Source organism: Protopterus annectens, chromosome 1.part1, assembly GCF_019279795.1.
Source record: "Protopterus annectens isolate FY-2018-M chromosome 1.part1, PAN1.0, whole genome shotgun sequence".
In the NCBI taxonomy this organism is placed as follows: domain Eukaryota; kingdom Metazoa; phylum Chordata; order Ceratodontiformes; family Protopteridae; genus Protopterus; species Protopterus annectens.
The window spans coordinates 1398122262-1398143935 of NC_056726.1; the positions used below are offsets into that span (position 1 = coordinate 1398122262).

Consider the following 21674-nt stretch of genomic DNA (forward strand, 5'->3'; position numbering starts at 1 on the left):
CTATAAATATGCTCTCTAATTCCATCTTTAAGCTGTCTGTCCGTCTTACCGATAAAGAGTGCTATATAGATCACACAATCTGACTGATAATAATGTCTTCATGTTTGATGGTGTTTATTATCTACAAAAAATAGTACTACTAGTAACCATACAGAGACAAGGGAGGTTAATGGTCTATTACTTTTGTTACTTTATATTAAATTTGGATTTTTTTATGACAATACAGCTGTTGTTTTACTCCGCTGCTTTATTTTGTACTATTTGTGTTTATACGTTTATTAGCAATGGAGTACAAGTCTCTATCTGTGGCTTACTTTGGATTATATTTCTAAAGAATCATTGCTTCCATGGCAGAGGCACTTTTTAAGAACGAGAATTTAAGTAATTTACAGGTGAGTATCTAGCCCCTGAATTCTACACATAATGGCTAACTTTTGATTTTTAGTTATTTTTTGTAGTTCTGGACCCAATCTAACTAATCCAACAGATAAGATTTGGTTTCATTTGTTTGGAGAATCGATGTGCTTCAAGGCTTGTTAGTATAAAATGGCAGTTTTGTTTAACAGCAACAGCTGGGATTTATTCCGTTTTTTAAAGAGATGACACAGCATGACAAAATATGTCCAGGACTTTAATGCTTTTTCTAGTAGTTCATCACTGATATAATATTGCTGGCAAAACTTCATCTGTTTAACATGAAAACGTCTGTTAACAGCCCAGTTTGCAAGCTGTTTCTAGTTCGCAGCTATGTTCTTCTTTCGTCTTTTCCCGGTTAGGGGTCGGCACAGTGGAACTACGGTCCGCTAATGATTGGCAGTAGATTGGTGCCGAGGTGCCAGCTCGATGCCCAACCTTCAACAAAGGCATGCCCATGTATGCATGTCTTTTGAATGCCACTCGACCATGGGGAGGACATGCAGACTCCACACAGAAGGCACTCCAGCCGAGAATCGAACGGGAGAACCTCTTGCTGTGAGGTGACAACGCTACCGCTGCACCACCGCGGCTTCCTAGTTCGCAGCTATGTACAAGTATGAAAATACTTTTCACTGTCTACGTCACTTCCTGCCGTGAAGCTAAAGAAAAAAAAATTGCACACAGTGATGCAACTACAGTAGAAGCTGTATTAAAGCATATTCCAGTCCATATCAAGTATCCCCCTACAGCATGAAGCATGCATCTACATTGTTAAGACAGTGGTACCATATCAGCATGTTACATTTACCTGCATTACTGGTGCCAGTGAATGTACTTTGGTACACTGCTGGTGTGTTCTCAGCTGCTATTGGACTTGGGCTTTCAGAAAGCTGTGACAGAGCACTTGAGGAGGTGCTACATGAAGACTGCCTTCCTTTGCTGTCTATAAAAAAAGAACACAATAATTAGGAAAAATGCAAAATATGCATTTTTAAAAGGAACAAAAAGAATTACTTGAAATAAATTCTGACAAAGTATAATGCAAATCTAAATACAACACAAGAACAAACTATACAGACAGATGTAAAAAGGGCATATATTTCAATTTGATTGCTAATGAAGTTTAAAAGAATAGCTAGAGACGTGAAGTCTAATGTTGTCAAAACTTATAGCTGTAATACTGTTATTTGGTACTTAGAAAGGCTTTGGTAATCCACTAAAAGACAAAAACAGAGACACTACATCAGTTTTTCACTCAGGAATTTGTGAAAGCTATTTAGTGATCATGTTTCTACTCTCACGGTATTAACTTTGATACAGCAGAGTTGAGGGAAAGTGGCAGAATGAGAATGAATCTGTTGACTACTGTAATCAGCAAATTTAATCCACCTGAAGCTCTTCAAACATTTAACATATTCTGAGTATTTTGTTTATTAATATCTTTCCAATTTTTAATTAGTATATTTTCTTAGACAAAAGGTGGGAGCAAACAGGCATTTAGTTTAGGGTGCACAGCCACTCCACTTACTCTATGATTTAAGTTTAGTATGAACGACATACAGAAGTTCGGTAATACTGCAGTCCTCATGTTGGAATGATGAGCTCTATAATTTCAAGTTTCACAACTACGAAAATTAAAGTGTGAACGTCAGAGAAACACAACAGATCTCTTTCTTAAAAATATCTGTTCTTTTTATATACAAACAGGCACACTCACACAAATATATATATATATATATATATATATATATATATATATATATATATATTATTTTTTGAGTCTAACTTTGCTGAGTCACAAACACAAATTTTCTGAAAACTCACTTTGTTGAATCACATTTCATAGAAAACTTCATTAAATTTTTTTTATTGCTGTTTTTTTTTTTTTTTTTTTTTTTTTGAGACAAGAGACAAGCCCCCTGCACCCCCATGTAGAAGTGTTTGCCTCCCAAACCCTCCCTTATTTAAATATATTAACTCCACAGTCACTCATAGACACATACACTCACACACACACACACACACACACACACACACACACACACACACACACACCCCATGTACACACACACACACACACACACACACACACACACACACACACACACACACACACACACACACACACTGAATCACTGCTGGTGCATAAACAAAGCACCAACAGTGACTGTCTATAGACTTCTGCTGTTTTCTGTGAATAGTGATTCAGTTAAATGTACTTTCAGTGAATTTATGTCACTGATTTGTGATTCATCAAAATAAGATTCAATGAAATGCATTGCTACCATACATACACATATCTACGCTTATGATTTTCAAATCAGTACAGTCAACAGATAATTTCACTTGGTATATGTGACGACCCTCCACTGGACCAGTAATCAAGGAGCCTCAGTCCTCACCCCTGGCAATAGTGGGAGACATTCACTGAGAGGATGGCAAGTATACACACAGTATTTCCAGATGCAGCTGTCTGCATCAAGTGCAATTTCCCTTAAGAACACACAGAGACCACAGTCAGTCCAGAACTGTTTTCTCCCTCTTCCTCCAGATCCCCAATAAGACTCCCCACTGGTACAGCTACAGAGTAGAGATCTCAGCTGAGTGACCAAGCCAAGACCTCCATCACCCTCTCTGCCCAACCAGTGCTTTGTGTCCCTGCATAAGTAGCTGACACACACAAATTCTTTCAGGTTTGATTTACACACGCACATACACACACACCTGGGAAAGGCTGGCACAGATTAACTAGCTATGCCCCCTTCTGCCCAGACTATAAGGTAGTTATCACTGCCACCAATCACTCCTTATCAACTACTTTAGGGCCCTTAATAAAGGGTGTCCAATTTTACTGTGTAATATTAATAGTAACAGAAATGGTAGTTTGCCCAAAAGCAAGGCTATTAGGAGTGGTCCACACAGTGTCACCATATAAATATGCAAGTACTCTCAAAAGTTAAATATATCTACACAGATCAGCCACAATGAAAGGTTTAAATATATTTAATAATAAATAAAAAAACAAGACAATCTTAAATAAATATTCACAGTGACATCAGAGTTCAAAACCACAGGAAATATTTAAAATAACATTGCAGTACAGGCTCACACAAATAAAGGAAAACATTTACACTAAGCTTTACTATATTCCTGACTGTATCTAAGAGAGTTATACTGTTCCCTAGAAACTTAGTTCACCAGAGCAAGGCAGAGTGTGGTGAGAGGATCTTGTTGTCAGGTCCAAGACATAATGCAGAATGTTCTGTCTCACCAAGAGACTTCTTAAATTAATATCTAAAATATTACTGCTGGGATAGCTTGCAGAATGACAATTTCTGGTCATCTAACTTGTAGTTCCCAGGCGCCAAACCCCCCATTTCTAGAAGCTGTCAGCATTTAGCATCTACCTGTACAAATATGCACACAAGGGCTTTTCCTCAGATCTTTGGCAGATGCTGAAAGTCATAAAACAATTGCATTCATTCATGATTCAAAAGTAGCAATCAGTTCACTCCAAGGATAATACAGAAAGCTTCCTGGCACAGACTCGGTTTCTCTAGCGGCATTGAAAACTTGAGCGGTAGCCTCTTTATTGCATCCTATAAAGTAATTTAATTTCAGATATTTTTCTGAGGTTAATCTCCTATGTTCCAGTTTCCACTGTTAAAATATATATGTTTCAACAGTTACAATAATGTATGTATATTTCTGTTCTCTTCCAGTGGGACACACTGTGGACACATTTTAAACATAGCACTTTTACAAAAACATTTTCAACACAAACATCTGTAAAGAGCAGTGTGATATACATATGACATATATTTCTAATACATTTATAACACAAGCATCTTGCATAAATAATTTTGATAGTCATCAATGATATATAATCATTTACATGATATATAATCATTTACAAAATTCCAGCTAGCTGTGCTGGCAGTATCTCCTGTTGCCACAATATACATTTAATTCACTCCTGAATATAACAACATTCTTCTGGTTCAAATGATGCATACACTCTTTGCAGTATTTCATATTATATCCCAAAATTATTATTAATATTGAGAAAGTATAATTGCATAATTAAACTTATTATAACAGCTGATGTTTGAATGATCACTGATGCAGTACCCTAAACTATACAGATTATGTCTTACATACGATAAAACAACTGGCCTGCTTCCAAAGCGTCAGGGCACCTTCCACATGCCCAAACTGTTACTTAGCTTGATTGAGATGGCTAAAAAGACAGAGTCAGCTGCTAAGCCCTTCAAAGCTTTCATGGCAGCAAAGAGAGGGAGGCTGAGATCTGAAAGGGCAATGCTAGGAACAACAAAAAATAAAAGTCCACCACTTGGCAAAAACAGCACACCAAGAATCAAGGGTGATGGAGAGAGTGACTACTGCAGCAGTGATCATTCAAATACCTATTGCTGAGATAAACTTGCTTACACAACTGTACTATACTCTTCACATCTACCACTGATGCAGTAGCCTAAGCTATGTGGGTAGGTTACTAGACCTTACAATGTTTAGGAGGTGGAAGGAGAAGAGCCCAGGTACCCCTGAAGAATGGTCCTAGAAAAGCCTAATCTAGACCTAGAGAAGGAATCAAGCTAATATTGCCTTGTAACTATGTATAGTGGAACAAGTTACTGCTTCTAAAATACTTCTAGAAATCAACCTGTTCCAAAAAATCATAGATGAAGCCAAGGCCCTGGTACAGTAGACGTTGACCTGCCTGGAATAGTTTTGTTGTGATGAATATAACCAAAGGTAATAGCCCTAGACAACTATTTGGTTTGGAAATAGCTGCTTTAACACAGGTTGTCCCTTCTTCTTATCTTCACAAGAAATGAGCAATTGATCCAAAGATCTGAAAGGTTTAGTTCTGTCAAGATTTATTTTTATTTATTTATTTGCAGTTGGTTTACCAGGATAGTCTCAAACAAAACTTCCACAAATACTTGGAAAAAACGTAGAATAAGCACTCAGCCAGAACACGGAAACTCTCACCAATACTCCAAGTGTAACAGGTGGTATCACCAAGTAAATCCAAAAAGCACTGTCACGAACACAAACACTTTTATTAAACAATGAGTTTAAGCGCTTTTCGTCAACCAAGTAGGATGACTTCCTCAGAACATCCTACTTGGTTGACGAAAAGCGCTTAAACTCATTGTTTAATAAAAGTGTTCGTGTTCGTGACAGTGCTTTTTGGATTTACTTGGTGATACCACCTGTTACACTTGGAGTATTGGTGAGAGTTTCCGTGTTCTGGCTGAGTGCTTATTCTACGTTTTTACCAGGATAGTCCACTGGGCCAATATGAACCCGTTTTCAATGGAGTCCTGGGTAGAAAAGCTCCAAAACAATCAAGGTTACAATAGGTTTTAGCTCCAAAACAATCAAGGTTACAATAGGTTTTAGCTCCAAAACAATCAAGGTTACAACAGTTTATAGATTATAATTTTACAAGTGTTATAGACTAGAGCAAGCATTACAAACAGTACAGACTAGTGATGAACATTACAGGTGATACAGACTAGTAAAGGATCATTACAAAATAAATACTGAGGAGCCAATACATATTAGGAAGCTTACACTTAAGAGGTGCAACCTAATGCATACTTTGCAAACAGCTTAGTAATTACAGGGATGTACGAGTTGGGGGAGATGGTAAAAGGAGATTCCTTGTGTAAAGAGGGGAAAGAAAAGAAGACGGAAATTGGCAGCATAAGTTATGTGGGGTGGGAGCAGGAGCATTCCCACTGGGATATTAGATGTGAGTGAAGAGATTTTTCGAAAATAAAGCGATTAGAAGTGGTACAAATGGATGGAGGTAGGGAGTTCCATAGGATAGAAAATGTTTGCTTGGGGGACGAGTTGGTTTGTACACTTCTAATAGATTTTGGTTGTTAGACCTTAGTACTCTGTCAGGTAGGTGCATTTTAAAGGCAGAGGAAAGGGAAGGACAGAGGGAGGGGTTGAAAATGAGCTTGTGTGCAAGAGTAAGTTGAGTATAGGTGAGATGATTGGGTAGTTCTAGCCATTTCAGTTTGTGGAGAGAGGAACAGTGGTGAGTGGAGGACTTATGGCTGGTAGTGAACTTGGCGATTTTGTTGTAGCAGGTGGACAGTTGTGTTTTCAGGGAGGATTGTAGATTAGTTAGGAGTGGAACTCCATAGAGAAGGGGAGGGGATAAGAAAAGATGTAGAGAGTGATTTTAGTGGCAGGTGTAAGATAATAATTTTGTCGGTAGAGCATACCTAGTTTTTGATGTTTTTTTTTTTATGTTTAGTTGTAAGTGGGAGTTCAATTTGAGCTGACTATCAATTTGGACCCCAAGTAACTTGGTCTCTGATACCAGTTCCAGAGTTGTATTATGATGACTAGTAATAGAGAATGTGTTTGTGTCGAAAGAGGTGACTTTAGAGGAAGTGAATACCATTAATTTGGTTTTAGAGGCATTGAATGCTAGGTGATTTTTATTCATCCATTGTTCAGTGGTTGAGAAAGCATCTTGAGTAAGCCTTAGGAGTGTAGGGATTAATGTGGCAGAACAGATAATAATTGAATCGTCTGCATATTGGATGATATTTGAGAAAGGGATAGAGTTGCGGAAGTCATTTATAAATATATTAAAGAGGAGGGGACCCAGTATGGGACCTTGGGGAACTCCAGTTGGAGTATTAAGGCATGAGGAGGTGGCCTATTTCCATTTTACTGCTTGATATATATTGGATAAGTAGCTGGAGAACCGGTTCAGAGAGGAAGGAGATAGGTTAAGCTTAGAGAGTTTAGTTAAAAGTAGGTTTTGAGAGATAGTGTCAAAGGCCTTAGAGAGGTCAAGTAGTAGGGTAGAAACAATATGACCAGAGTCCCGGGCTTTGTTTACAGTTTCAAGGAAGGAGAGGAGCGCTGTCATAGTGATGTGGCCTGGTCTGAAACCATGTTGAGTGAGAGTTAGTAGGTGATTGTCTAAGAGATGTGGTAGGAGTTGACGTTGGATACACTTTTCTAGGAGTTTAGAGATGGGAGACAGGATAGCAATGGGACGGAAATTAGTAACATTGTTATTGTTGCCTCCTTTATGTAAAGGTATGATAAAGGCCTTTTTCCAGATTTGGGGTACTATGCTTTCTTGGATAAAGCGGTTGATTAGAATGCTTATGGGGTAGGCAGTCACTTCGGCAGCTATGCTAAGAAAGTGTGAAGGAATGTTGTCAGCAGCATTACAGCATGGCTTCAGTTTTTGAAGGAGTTTTTTTATGGTAGATGTGGGTATAGGTTTTAATGAGAGAAGAGGGGAGTGGGAAGAGGGGGTATTTGGGGGTGATGGAGATGAAGAGGAAGTGAGAGTAGAATAAGAGGTGGAGGGTAGAGAATTAGTAGATAACAATGGGGGGAAGTAGCAGTGGAGGGTAGAGTGTTAGTAGAGGAGGATGGGGGAGAATGGGAGAGTGTAGTGATGCTAGAGAAAGATGAGGTTAGATTGGAAATAGAATCAATGAAAAAAGAGTTAAATTGGGTAGCCAAGTCTATGTCGGGAGCATTAGGGTCTGAGGTGGGGGTATCTGGTTTGTTAGGATTAAGGAGAGTGGAGATTCCTTTCCAGAATTTCTGAGGGTTTGTTTTATTATTGTTTTGGAGTATGGAAAAGTAATTTTGTCGATCAGTGATGATGAGCTTTTTTACTTTATTTCGAAGTGTTTTGTATTCGTTATGGATGAGGGAGGTCCTATTTTTCTGGTAGTGTGCCCACACATTATTTCTGTGTTGCATGGTTGCTAGTGTATTTTTGGTAAGCCAAGGGGAAGTTTTAATTTTTTATTCTTTTTGTTCTTAAGAGAGCATGGTAGTCTAGAAGGTTTAAGAAGGTTGAGTTGAAGTGGGCTACTGCATTATCTACAGATAGTGTTTTTAGACTATTCCAATTTATTGCTTTTAGAGAGTTAGAAAAGGTCGTTGGGTTAAAGTTTTTTTGGTTGCGTATAGTAATATAGTTGTGAGTACGATGTAGGGGTAAGGGGAGTCGATGTGTGAAGATGGGTAAGTGGTCACTAAGAGGATCGGGAAGAGTACCACTGTCAAAGAAATAATGGGGATGAGAGACTAAAATCCAGTCTAGAATACTACCACAAGAGAGGTTTTTGAGGGGCAGGTTATAGAGTTGATTAGCTGTGAAAAATGTAGAGGTTGATATTAAGTGGGTTTGAGGGAGACTGAATGGAGGACCAATGGATATTCATGTCTCCTAAGATTATTGTTTCGTTGCTAATGTTGGTGGAGAGCCAGGAGAGGATGTCTTCAAGTGTAGAAATATTATCACCTGGGGGGGTGTAGTGGGAAGCTATACATATGTGCTTGTGTTTGTTAACTTGAAGTAACGTTAGGAGTAATTCAGAGTTATTAAAGTGAGGAGTAGGTTTGTTATAGGGAGTCACTGACAAGGAGGATGAGTATAGGAGAGCTACTCCTCCCCCTTTTATGTGGAATCTGTCTTTTCTAATGATAGAATAGTTGGGAGGAATTATTTCAGAGTCTTTTATGTGGGATTTTAACCATGTTTCAGAGATGGATAGGATGTCAGGTTTATTGTGTATAAGCCAGGCATGGAGGTTTGGGGTTTTGTTAACTATACTTTGGGAGTTTAGAGAAGTAAGTAATATGGACTTATCTATAGTGGTTGAGGTGGGGGGGGCAGGGTTAGGATGGATATCTCCTGATAATAGAATGGTAATCAGATATAACATAGAGTTAGAGAGGTAATTGGACTGTTTAGAGTATAGATTAGGCTCTATTATGATTCAGAAGGGTTTGCTAGTTACTACGGGGGTAGAATGTTTATGAAAGGTAATAAGTTTGTAAGGAAAAAGTGGAAGTTTTTTTTATAGGATATAGGTGGGGAGAAATTGGGGTGTGTGAATATGAGAGAGATGAGGTAAGATGGTTGGTTATGTGGAAGGGTTGTGAGTGGTAGGTATTAATGGGTTGGGTGAGGTAGTAAATATAGGATAAGTTGAGGAGAAGTAGTAGTAAAATGGAGATATATGAGGGTTTTGAAAGCATAGGCTGATAAGATGTGGTATGATGTTGCTGAATTATTTGTGGATACTAGAGTGTTGTATGTACAGTGGAGCAGGTAAGTCCCTTATATTAGTGAAGGAGTGGGGAGTTAAGTAATGGTTAATAAGGGTGTGGTTTGGGAGTGGGTGTTGATAGAGTAGTGGAAACGGATTGGCTAGGTGGGGTAGTCTATGTGAGGTGAGTGGCGGTTAATGTGGGTGGGATAAAGGAGTGGGTGTTTCCAGAGTACTGGAGACTAATTGGTCAAGTAGGGTAGTGGGTGTGGTTTTGAAGGAATAAAGGCAGAGGTGCTGGGGGCGGGTGGAATTTGGGGGCAGGGTAGGGGAGCGGACTGAGCCCGCAGGGCGAACGGAGCGGGTTGACCCAAGGAAGGCAGGAGAAGATTGAGAAACTATCAGTGGAGTGCAGATTGCAGAAGGGTAAGTACAGCGGACAGGGATATAGTAGGATAGAGTGGGCTATGATGTTTAGAAAGAGAGAGAAAAAGAAAAGTTAGAGCTTAAACAGAAAACAAGAAAGTAAGTGAATTGAAGTCAGATTAGTGGGGAGTGGGTGCCATCTAGTGGACAAATGCTGAAGTGCACCTGTGGCTCCACCTGGGCAATCCCTGGACTAGATTGGATAGAGGAGAAAAGGGAGCTAGTGTAAATCAGGGAGCTAGATGAGGGGGAAGTATGGAGATACGGAAGTAAAAGAAGGGTTAGGCTGCTGGCTTTCCTGGCAAGGAAGCATACTGAAACACCTAGCAGGGCTTAAATAACTATAGTAGTTTAAGATTATCAGCAGATGCACATACTTTATTTTTTCCTGATAGTACCTGAGTTGTCCATGGACATCCAATGTATTGGAGAATCCTCTCTCCATCATTTCTACATTCAGGAAAGAAAAAGTACAGTTGTGTACACTCGAGTGTATTCACTGTTGCAGTCCTGACAGTTAGGATTTCCTACCATGAAAGCCCTCGACCAGACCAACTACCAGAGAAACTTATTTCACTTCCCAGGCTGGTGGATGCCTCAACCGGTGTCAGTACATTCAGGTATAAAGGGAGCCAGCTTGCATTATTTCAGCTGCATCATTACTTCAGTATTTTCTTGGCCCCATGAAGAAGCAGCCCAGAGTCAAGCAGAGGACAATAGAAAGAGAGAGAGGGTACCTAACCAGGAAAGCCAGAGAAAGTGCCCAAGAGCATCAGATTTGGTAATACAAGGCCTACCTAGTCGGCCAAGAGGGTAGAAGGGAGGGAGGGAAAGAAGACTGCAACAGTGAATACACTCAAACATCTACATTTATGATAAGTGTACGCAACTATCTTATGTTCTTTGTGTTTCACTGTTGCAGTCCTGACAATTGGGAAGATTTTCAAAGCTTAACTGAGGATGGATGAAGATCTGGTAGAAAAGGGGATCCCCTGCAGGACTGCAGAGGAAATCCTGCTCTGGATTTAGAGAAAGCTGTCAGGTGGTAGTGCTTTGTAAAGGTATGCAATGAGGACCAACTGGTTGTTTCCAGAATGTCTTTGTTGAGTACCCCCTTGAAGAAGGCTGTAGAAGTAGCTATGGCTCTGGTAGAGTGAGATCTAACCAACTCTGGGGGCATTTTGCCATGATGGCTGTAACAGTAAGAGATACAGTGGGAAATCTACTCGGAAATAGTTTATTTAGAAGCGGGTTTTCCTTCATGTCCAGGGACAAAGATAAGGAACAGTTGCCCTGATTTTCTGAGGGACTTAGTCCTGTCTAGGTAGAAGCATAGCATTCTGTGCACATCCGGGGAGTACAGTAATCTCTCTTCCTTATTCTGAGGACTGGGAAAGAAGGTAGGCAGATGGACGGCTTGATTCAAAGATACATCAGTAACCACCTTAGACATAAAAGAAGGGTTAGTCCTGAGGGAGACCCTGTCCTTATGCAAGATGATGAAAGGCTCAACTGCCATTATGGCCTGTAGCTCTGAGACCCTTCTAGCCAAGGTAATGGCTAAAAGAAGAGCAGTCTTCCAAGTGAGAAATTTTAAAGAGGCATTAGCTGATGGTTCAAAGGGAGACAAGGTCAATTTTTTCCAGTACACAGTCAAGATCCCATGGAGGTGTGGGTTTCATCCTGGGGGGACCTTATGTGGATAATGCCCCTAAGGAAATGTTTCAACAGGGGGGTGTGAGAACATGGGTGGAAGAAAAGGAATGTCAGCAGAGATAGCTGAGGCATGTGTTTTATGGAGGAGTAGGAAAGGTCCTTATCTAACACACTGGCCAGAAACTCCAGGATGGCTGAAATGGTAGCTGAGCTTAGCTCAAGGTCGTGCCTCAGGCACCAAACAGAGAATCTTTTCCATTTAGCTGCATAAGATTTCCTTGTGCTAGGCCTACTGGATTCCTACAGAATGGTTTGCACCTGTTGACTTATGTTGGTGCACCCTTTTGGTGCTAAGGGATAAACCTGGCAGAGAGGTTCAGGGTCTGCAGATTTAGATGCACTATCCTCCTTCTGTCTTGGGTGAGGAGGTCTACCCTATGCGGTAACTGCCAAGGTTTCTTACTGGTGAGCTGGAGGAGGAGAGGAAACCAGTATTGCCTGGGCCAGTTTGGAGCTATCAGAATGGTCCTTGGTCCCTCTTATCAGATCTTTAGAAGGACTTGAGGCAGAAGAGGAAGGGGAGGGTAAGCGTAAATGAACAGGTGAGTCCATGGGAAGGAAAAGGCATTGATTCTCCATGCTGTTGCCTCTTTTGTCCTGGTACAAATCTTCTCCAGCTAAGCAATGTCCTCTATGGCAAACAGATCCACCTGTGGAGTACCCCATTTCTCAGTTATAGGTTCATAGGTTCATAGGTTCATACTAGGCTATCTGCCCGAGGGCATTTACAAGCCTAGCCCATAGTTTTGTGGCTTACGCCACCCCTTTAGTATGGGGAACTATACCCATTATTTTGCTGTGCCTCTGTTGAGCAGTGACACTGAGGTAATCCCTGGGGTATATCTGCGATCTCCCATCCATTGGTCAAGATTTCTCTTGAACAAGGCCAGCGAACTGCTCTGCCTCACATATACCGGGATTTTATTCCACAGCATAGGGAGTCTTTGGGTGATGAATCTATCCCTCCAGCACGTCCTATTAATAGCCGTGTCGAGGTTTAAGTCTCCCGCCCTTGTGGCTCTGACGGATCTAGATTTTTTGAGGTGAAGCATATTCATCAAATCTGGGTTTGACATGGCCTTGTATGTTAGGCAAAGGTCACCTCTGAGCAAGCGGTAAGCAACTGAATAGAGCTGGAGTTCTTTCAATCGGGCAGCATAGGACAGATGTTTGAAACCCTTTATCCTTTTGGTGAGGAACTTTTGTGGCCTCTCCAGCTGCTGCAAGTGTCGGGTCAGATACATTCCGAATGGGGCATTGTACTCAATCATTGGTCTGATGAGTGATGAGTATAGGGAGACTATGACCTCCCTTGATCTAGATGAGAATCCCTTCATGATAAGGTGGGCAATGTAGAAGGTCTTCCTAACTACTTTAGCTACATGGGTGTTGAATGACAGACTACTATCAACCTGGGTCCCCAGGTCCCTGATAACTTCTTCTGTGCTCAGTGGATTGCCACCTATTTGGTAGCTAGGGGTAACCTAGTTTTTCCCGAAGGGTATGACTATGCATGTGTGGCATGTAACTTTAGGCCATGGCTCTGGCACCAGTTATCCGTTTCTGTGAGACCCTTCTGAAGGATATCTGTGTCAGATGTGTTTTCTACTATGGCCCAGTTTGCAGTCATCTGCAAACTTTGTCAGCCATAACCCTCCTGTGTTTGCTTGTACTTCAGAAAAGTAGATGCCAAACAAGAGTGGGCCCAGGACTGAGCCCTGTGGTACACCACTTGTGACAGGCTTTGAGTCTGACATGGCGCCAGCAACTCTGACCCTGTGGGTTCTGTCACTCAGCCAGTTTGCAACCCATCTTGTGATGTATGGGTTAACATTTAAGCTGATGAGTTTTTCAATGATACCCGAGTGGGGTATTGTATCGAAGGCCTTCGCCAGATCGAGGTAGGCTGTATGGACTGCCTTTCCTCATCAATGGCTTTGGTGACTGTTTCGAAAAAGTCAACCAAGTTTAGAAGGCATGATCTGCCTTTGACAAAGCCAAACTGGGATGGATCCAAAGTCTGCAAATTCCCTATGTCTTTATTTATGAGGTCCATTATGATCCTCTCCATGGCTTTGCAGATAAGGCTTGTTAAGCTAATGGGCCGGTAATTTCCAGGGTCGGTGGAGGCACCGCCTTTGTGAAGTGGGACCACAGTTGCAGTGCGCCACCCCTGGGTAATGTATCCAGAGGTAAGACTATGATTAAACAGCTGTCCTAGCTGTGGGTTTAATTCCTCGTTGAGTTCGTGGAGCACACAGCCGGGGACACCATCAGGTCCCATGGATGCTGTGTTTTTGCTTTGAGAGAGCAGTTCTCACTTGGGCGTTGGAGATGTTTGGGGGCTGCAATCGCTTGGTATAGATATCTCTCCTTTGGGGAGGGGAGAAGTTTGCACTGAACCTGTCAGCCAGTATGTTGGCAATGTCTGTAGGATCAGTAATCTTCACATCATTTTGAACTAGTTCTGAGCATATCTGGGAGTTTCCTCCCAGGTTTCTAACATAGCTAAAGAAGGCCTTATGATTGTCTTTTGAGTCTTTAGCTATTTTTCTCTCAAAATTTGCTTTGGATGATTTTATGAGAGCTCTTAGTTTTTTACTTATAGTGATCAAGGGTGTCTTACCTTTTAAGGATTTTGCTCTATCTTGTAGTAGCTTCCTCCTTTTGTTGTAGAGTTTGTTTATGGCTGGGGTCCACCAGACTGGACGCTTGCCTTTGGTACAAAGAGTCTTTGTTTTGCTTGGGATTGCCTTATCCATGCAGTCCTGCAGGTGCTGGTAGAAGGCATTTGTAAGTGAGTCAGCGGCTTGAGTACTGTTTTCCACCGGCTCGGGGGCCTTAAAGGAGACCACACTAGTCTTTAGAAGTGTGAAGTAGGCTTTCGAGAAGTTCTTTACTGTGGTCTTTTTTATTTCAGGTGGGGGTGGGATGAGGACCTCCAGCGAGATTAGTTTGTGATCTGATCTCACCAGTGAGGGGTATACTTCCGGTGTTGAACATTGTGCTCCCATGTTCGTGATGATGAGATCAAGTATGTTTTCTCCTCTTGTGGGGATGGTGACTAGTTGTTCCATGGCATTTGAGTTTATGAATTCCAGGAACTTTTGGGCTAGGGTGTTTGGGCTTGAGTAGTGTTCCCAGTCTATATTAGGGTAATTGAAGTCACCTAGTATGATGGTGTTTGGTGATACATTTATCCCCTCTAGTGTTTTCAGGAAGGCCATGTGAGGTTTCTGAGTTTGTGATAATGCCCCTAAGGAAATGTTTCAACAGGGGGGTGTGAAACATTGTGTGAAAATGTCTCAGTGCAGGTGCCATTTGTGGGGGTCTGTCAATTTCCTGCTGAGGTGATTTGCAAGGGTATTTTGTAACCCTGGCAGGTATTGCGCTAGGAGGTGAAGTCCCATGGAATGTGCTGTCTCCCAGACTTGCAAGGCTAGACGGCACAGGGCGTAAGAGCGTGTGCCTCCTTGTCTGTTTATGTACCACATGACTGTGGTGTTGTCTGTCTGCACTACCAGCACCCCTGGTATCCATTTCAATTTGAACGCAAGTAAGCCTTTTTGAACTGCCATGAGTTCTTTACAATTTATGTGCCTCTTCTTGGCTTGGTAATCCCACAACCCGTGGGTCTGGAAATGTTGGATGTGGCCATCCCAGGTGATATCTGAGGGATCTGTGGTGAAGGTATGGCCTTGAGGGGTGGATTTGTATGGCAATCCCTGTTTCTGGTTGCAGGCCTGTACCCACCAACATTTGAGCTCCTGTTTGAGGCAAGATATGAGGGGTATGTTGGTGTCCAGGGATTGAGTGCACTGGCACCACACATTCTTTAGATATCACCGAAGGTTCCTCATTTGTAGCTTGACTAGTGGTATCATGAGGATAAAGGATGTGATATACCCCAGAGCTCTGAGGAATTCTCTGGCTGCTATGCACTGTTTGTGTTGTAAGCTCTGGAAGTAGTTGGTCAAAAAGGAGACCTTGTCAGGGGGAGGAAGGCCTCTTGAAGGGAGGAGTCCAGTAGTGCCCCTAGGAAGACTATTTATTTGGATGGAATGCTGACAGACTTCTTTAGGTTTAGAGTGAACCCCAAAGAGGTCAGGAGGTTTGGCGTAAAATTCAGGTCTTTCAGAATCTGTGACTGGCCTGATGCCTGTATTAGGCAATCGTCCATGTATGGGTAAATTTGAACCCCTTTGGTCCTGCAGTAAGCAATGGCAGGAGCCAGGCACTTTGTGAAAACCCTTGATGCAGTAGACAGTCCAAAGGGCAGAGCTGAAAATTGATACTGACTGGAGCTTGTTCTGAAGTGAAGAAAGCTGCTGTGCGACTTTGAGATGGGAGTGTGAAGGTAGGCGTCCTTTAGGTCTAAAGACACCATGAATGCCTGAGAAGCTAACATGGGGAGTATCTTCTGGAGGGTTAACATTTTGAATTTTGGAACCCTGAGAAAAACATTTAGGGAGGACGGCCAGAATGGGATGCAAAGACCCTTCTTTTCCTGGCACCAGGAAGAGTCTCGAGTAAAATCCTTTCCATTTCTGATCTTCTGGAATGGGTTCCACTGCTCCCTAGGAACACAGAGTTTGTATTTGTTCCACAGCCTGAGCTTTTTGATTTTGGAGAACATCAGGGTATCCTGAGAATTTTAAGGCCTCTTTGAAAGTGAGTTTGTAACCATGGGCAATAATATTTAGAACCCATTGATCTGAGGTAATATGGATCCAGTTTTGATACAAATGGGACAGTTTTCCTACTAGCTTTGGGGTGGGGATGGGGAGGGGGGATAGAAGTGGACAGTCATAATTATCTGGCAGGGGCAGGTGTCCTAGAACTCCCTTGTCTGTGTGAGTCTGAGGTCCACTGCCTTGATCTTTGCTGCTGAGATCTATGCCTTGGAGTTCTGTCCCTCTGAGGCCTTTGATGTTTGCTCCTAGACTGGATAGGAAAGGACCAATGTTTGGCTGGAAAGTTCCTGCTGAACCTGGGGGGGCTGCACTTGTAGAAAGTCTTTAACTGTTTGCATAGATTTTGCCTTGTCCTCCATCTTTTGGAGGACTGCTTCACCTTTAGGCCCAAAGAGGTACTCTTTGTCAAGCACAGCATCCAGGAGATTAGTTCTAACCTGGTCAGGAAGAGGTTGCTCCCTAAGCAAAGTGTGTCTCCTGATCACAGTGCCAGTGACAGCCGCCCTGCAGGAAGCTTCTATGGCATCATAACCATAGTGAAGGGAGTGTTTAGCCACTTGAAAACTGGAATGGCACAGATATAAAAGTTCTTTAGAAAGGTTTTTATCCTCTAGACCAGAAAGCTTTTATTTTAGCTGGTCAAGAATGGTTTGCTTGTATTTGAGCATATGGAATTGACAACTGAGGGCCCTCATGGCAAGGGTACCTGAACTGTATACTTTCTTTCTAAATCTATCTAGAGCCCTACCTTCTTTGTCAAAAGGTAATGGGTGCCTAGATGTACTAGTCTTAGATCCCTTAGGTCCAGGTGTGACCACCTCAGGGTCAGCAACTGGGTTTTTAAAGAGATATTTATGAGAGTCCTGCACCCTGTAAAAGCAGTCAGACTTTCTGGGTGCAACAGGGAGCAAGTCAGGATGTAAAGAAGCATCCTGAAATATATCTTCCACTACTTCAAGGATAGGTGGTGCAACTAGGGGTTTGTGCTCAGTGAGATCTAAGAATTCCTCTACTCTGTTTTTGTCCTGTAGGTATTCTTCTGCTTCCCACTGGAAATGTTGTCTCATAGCACGGAGAGTCTCACCAAAGGTGAGATCCTCAGGCAGGGATGCAGAAGGGAGAATTTCCTCTGAATCCGACTCATCATAAGAGGTATAAGCAAGGCCTTCCTCAGATGCAGAGTCCTCCAAATAAGACTCTAAGTGTAGAAGGTCAGGGTGAAATTCAAGAAGGGAGTCTCTTTTTCTTTTCCTGAGGTGATATCCTCTGAAGTCTGTCTGGACCTTACAATATTAATGAGGTCTTCAGCTAGTCTGAGCAAATCCTGATGGTGTATCTGAAACTCGAAGCCAGTAGGCCTAGCCAAAGACCCTGCCACAATACCTTTCTTTGGCGTGGGTTTGGTCTTAGACTTAGGACCGTCCGACTCCCTGGCACCTGACTCTTTAGATTACAGATGCACAGGAATGGCCCTAGGAGTCTTCTGTTAGCAGTCGCTCGTCGGAAGCCGTGGTCTGTTGAGTGGTCTTAAACCCAACCGAGGAGCTGAATATGCGCGCTGTAGAAGTCGAAGGGACCGAAGGCATGCCTGACTTCAAACGGGTCTCGACAGATGCCTGGGTCATAGGATGAAAAGTTGAAGGGGGCTGCGAAAGTGCCTCACCTTCCTCAACAATAACAAGTCTAATAGGAGAGTCTGGGGGCAAATGACTGTCATCCGTGGACCTAGGCTTTTGTTTCTTATCTCTTTTGGACATAGGTGCATCAAGCTCAGAACAACTGGTGGACGCTACAGTACACAGTTGCACAGATTCCTGCCTCAGAAAACGAGCTAAAAACACAAAAACGACAGTTTGGAAAGTCATGGTCTGTGCCTAAGCAAGTTAAACAAAGCATATGGAAGTCTCTCTACAGCAGAGACAATTATTAACTTTATCTGACATGAGTCAAAGAAGTAAGAAAAAAGCTTTCCAACGGGGTACTTATCTTTCTGACAACAAAGTCTCTCTGGTGCAGACCGACTGAAACACTTGAAATCTGCTTTCGGCTCCGGCTGCAAGAAAAGACTGAAGTAATGACAAAGGCTGGCAACCTTTATACCTGGAAGCACTGATGTTGGTTGAGCCATCCACCAGCCTGGGAGGCAAATTAAGTTTCTCTGGTAGTCAGGCCGGTCGAGGACTTTCATGGCAGGAAATCCTAACTGTCAGGACTGCAACAGTGAAACACGAAGAACATCAGGGAGATGGATAAAAGAAAAAGTACAGTTTTGTACCTACCATAAATGTAGATGTCCGATAGACATACAACTGCAGTCATAACATGTGGGTTGTCCTGCCTCAGGCAGCCCTCGGTCGGCCGGATTCCAAAGTCTGGGTCCGACGTCGGCTGATGTCGCATTTCTCTCCGACGTCAGAGTGGCTGGAGTACATAAGCATCAGCCGACGCCATTTTCTTCAGTGTTTCTTGCCCCAGATGCCAGGTGCCCCCCAAGGAAGGCTGTAATCAAATTGGAAGACAAAAACAGGATTCCAAACAAATAAATGAGCAATAAAACAAATACACCATAACAGATATCCCCAGCTAAGAGAAACAGGGATAGGGGTGGACCCTAGGCATAGAGGGGTATGGAGGGAGGGAAAATCCGACTGCAGTTGCATGTCTATCGGACATCTACATTTATGGTAGGTACAAAACTGTACTATGTCCTTCAAGAATGCAACTGCAGTCATAACATGTGGGTAGAATACCATAGCTTAGCTGGGGGAAGAGGAATGCTCTAGGAAAAAGATGGTGTGGCAATCAAACCCTGCAGGACTGCCGAAGCAAAGCCTGCTCTGGATCTGGAGTATAGAGGGAGATTGTAGTGTTTGGAGAATGTATGCACGGAGCTCCATGTAGCAGCTTCTAGAATGTCCTTGGTAGGCACCCCTCTTAAGAATGCTGTAGAGGTGGCTGTAGCTCTAGTGGAATGTGGTCTGACATTGGCTGGAACAGCCTTTCCATGAAAGGAATAACAGAATCTGATGCAATGTCCAATCCATTTAGAAATAGTCTGTTTTGAAATTGCTTTTCCTTGAACTGCAGGGGCGTAAGCTACAAAAAGTTGTTCAGACTTCCTACTGGCCTTGGTTCTGTCCAGGTAGTATCGAAGTTGTCTGTGAATGTCCAAGGTATGCAACAGTCTTTCCCCCTTATTCTCCGGATTGGGGAAGAAGGCAGGCAAATGAATGGCTTGATTTAAAGAAACCCTAGACACCACCTTTGGCATAAAAGTAGGGTTGGTCCTTAATGAAACCCTGTCTCTGTGAAAAATAATAAAGGGTGGTATTGCCATTAGGGCCTGTAACTCTGAAACCCTTCTTGCTGAGGTAATTGCCAACAGGAAAGCTGTCTTCCATGAGAGAAATTGCAAGTCAAGTGAAGCTGCTGGCTCAAATGGAGGTAGAGTTAGTTTTTCTAGGACAAAATTGAGGTCCCAGGCTGGCACTGGGGCCTTCCTTGGTGGCTTAATGTTCTTGATTCCCCTGAGGAATTGCCTTAGTAAAGGGTGAGAAAAAACAGGAGGATCAGTGTTGTATCTAGCTGAAATAGCAGATGCATGCATCTTTACGGAAGAATATGAGAGGCCGTTCTTTAACATATCTGCCAAATATTCCAAGATGAGTGGGATGTTCAACAATGATGCATCATGTCCCTTGCTGGTATTCCAATTGCTGAATCTTTTCCACTTTGCTAAGTAAACCTTTCTGGTGGATGGTCTTTGAGCCTCTGTTAGTATCCGCTGAACTTCCTTGGAGAGAGATAAGCTGAATTTATTTATGGGATCTCCCAGGCTGTTAGCTGCAGTGTCTGAAGATTTGGATGCAGTGTTTCGAAATTGTGTTGAGACAAAAGTAGAGGCCACTGTGGAAGGGCCCACCTCCTGGTGTGACATATGCTCCGTAGTAGTGGGTACCAGTGTTGTCTTGGCCAGTCCGGAGCTATTATGATTCCCTTGGGTTTCTCTGCTTTGATCTTTAGTAATACTGAGGTCATCAGTGGCAGAGGTGGGAATGCATAGATTGCTAGGGAGTTCCAGTTGAATGAGAGGGCATCTATTTTCCAAGCTTTTGGATGGTATGTCCTTGTGCAGAATTTTGGTAGAAGATGGTTGAGATGAGAGGCAAATAGGTCCACTTCTGGCTTGCCCCATGTCGAAGTGAGTTGTCTGAAGGCCTTCGGGTGTAACCTCCACTCGTGTGGATCTGTGAAATTCCTGCTTAGGCTGTCCGCCAACACATTGTCTTTTCCTGGAACAAACTGGGATTGTAACTGGATGTTTAGGCTCAGTGATTTCTCCCAAAGCTGCATTGTCAGTCTGCAAAGGGGGTAAGAGTGGGTGCCCCCTTGCTTGTTTATGTACCACATCACAGTGGTGTTGTCTGTCCGTATCAGTAAATGGCCTTGCTGGAGTTGGTGTTGAAAGGCCTCGATGGCATGCATTACTGCCAGCATTTCCTTTTGATTTATATGCAGATGTGTTTCCTTTGGAGACCATTGTCCTTGTATACACCTGCCTTCCATGTGCGCCCCCCATCCAAGGTCTGAGGCGTCTGTAGTCATGGTTTGTGTTATCTGTGGTTTTTTGAATGACATACCTGTGTTTGCCTGGCTCACCGAGGCCCACCATAGGAATTCCTTTTGTAGGCATGGAATGAGTGGTATGATTGTCTCCAAGTTGTTGCTGTGTTGAGACCAAATGCTTTTTAGGTACCATTGAAGCTTTCTCATGTGTAGTCTTGCTAATGGAACCAGGAGAATGCAGGATGCCATGTAACCCAGGGCCTGTAGGAATCTCCTTGCAGTCATCTGGGTGAGTTTTGCTAAACCTTTGAAATAATGAGTTAACTTCTCTTGCTTGTCTTCTGTCAGGTAAGCCATCTGAGAGGCTGTGTCTAGTTTGGCTCCTAAGAAGATTATTTGCTGGGATGGCTGCAGTCTTGACTTTTGGAAGTTGACTGTGTATCCCAGAGCTTGAAGTAATCGTATGACATAATCCAGGTTTTTTGTCAACATCAATTTGTCGTCCGCTTGTATGAGGCAGTCGTCCAGGTACGGGTAAATTTGTATACCCTGGAGCCTGCAATGAGCAATTACTGAAGCCAGGCATTTTGTGAATACTCTGGGCGCAGTAGATAAGCCACATGGCAATGCTGAGAATTGATAATGCTCTGGCCCTGCAAGAAGTCTGAGGTATCTTCTGCAGCTGTGTCTGATAGGGACATGCAGGTATGCCTCCTTGAGGTCCAGAGTAATCAGCCACGACCCCTTGCCCAGCATGGGAAGGAGTTGCTGT

The 21674-nt window shown here is 42.7% G+C and overlaps 1 protein-coding gene across 1 annotated transcript in view; it reads right to left on the reverse strand.

Moving 5' to 3' along the window:
• Nucleotides 1-21674, reverse strand: part of GREB1 (growth regulating estrogen receptor binding 1) — a 3935532-nt gene that overhangs the window by 2382929 nt on the left and 1530929 nt on the right. Inside the window, exon 6 of the mRNA XM_044082225.1 lies at nt 1226-1360. Coding sequence (XP_043938160.1) covers nt 1226-1360 — 135 coding nt within the window. The remainder of the gene's footprint in view (nt 1-1225; nt 1361-21674) is intronic.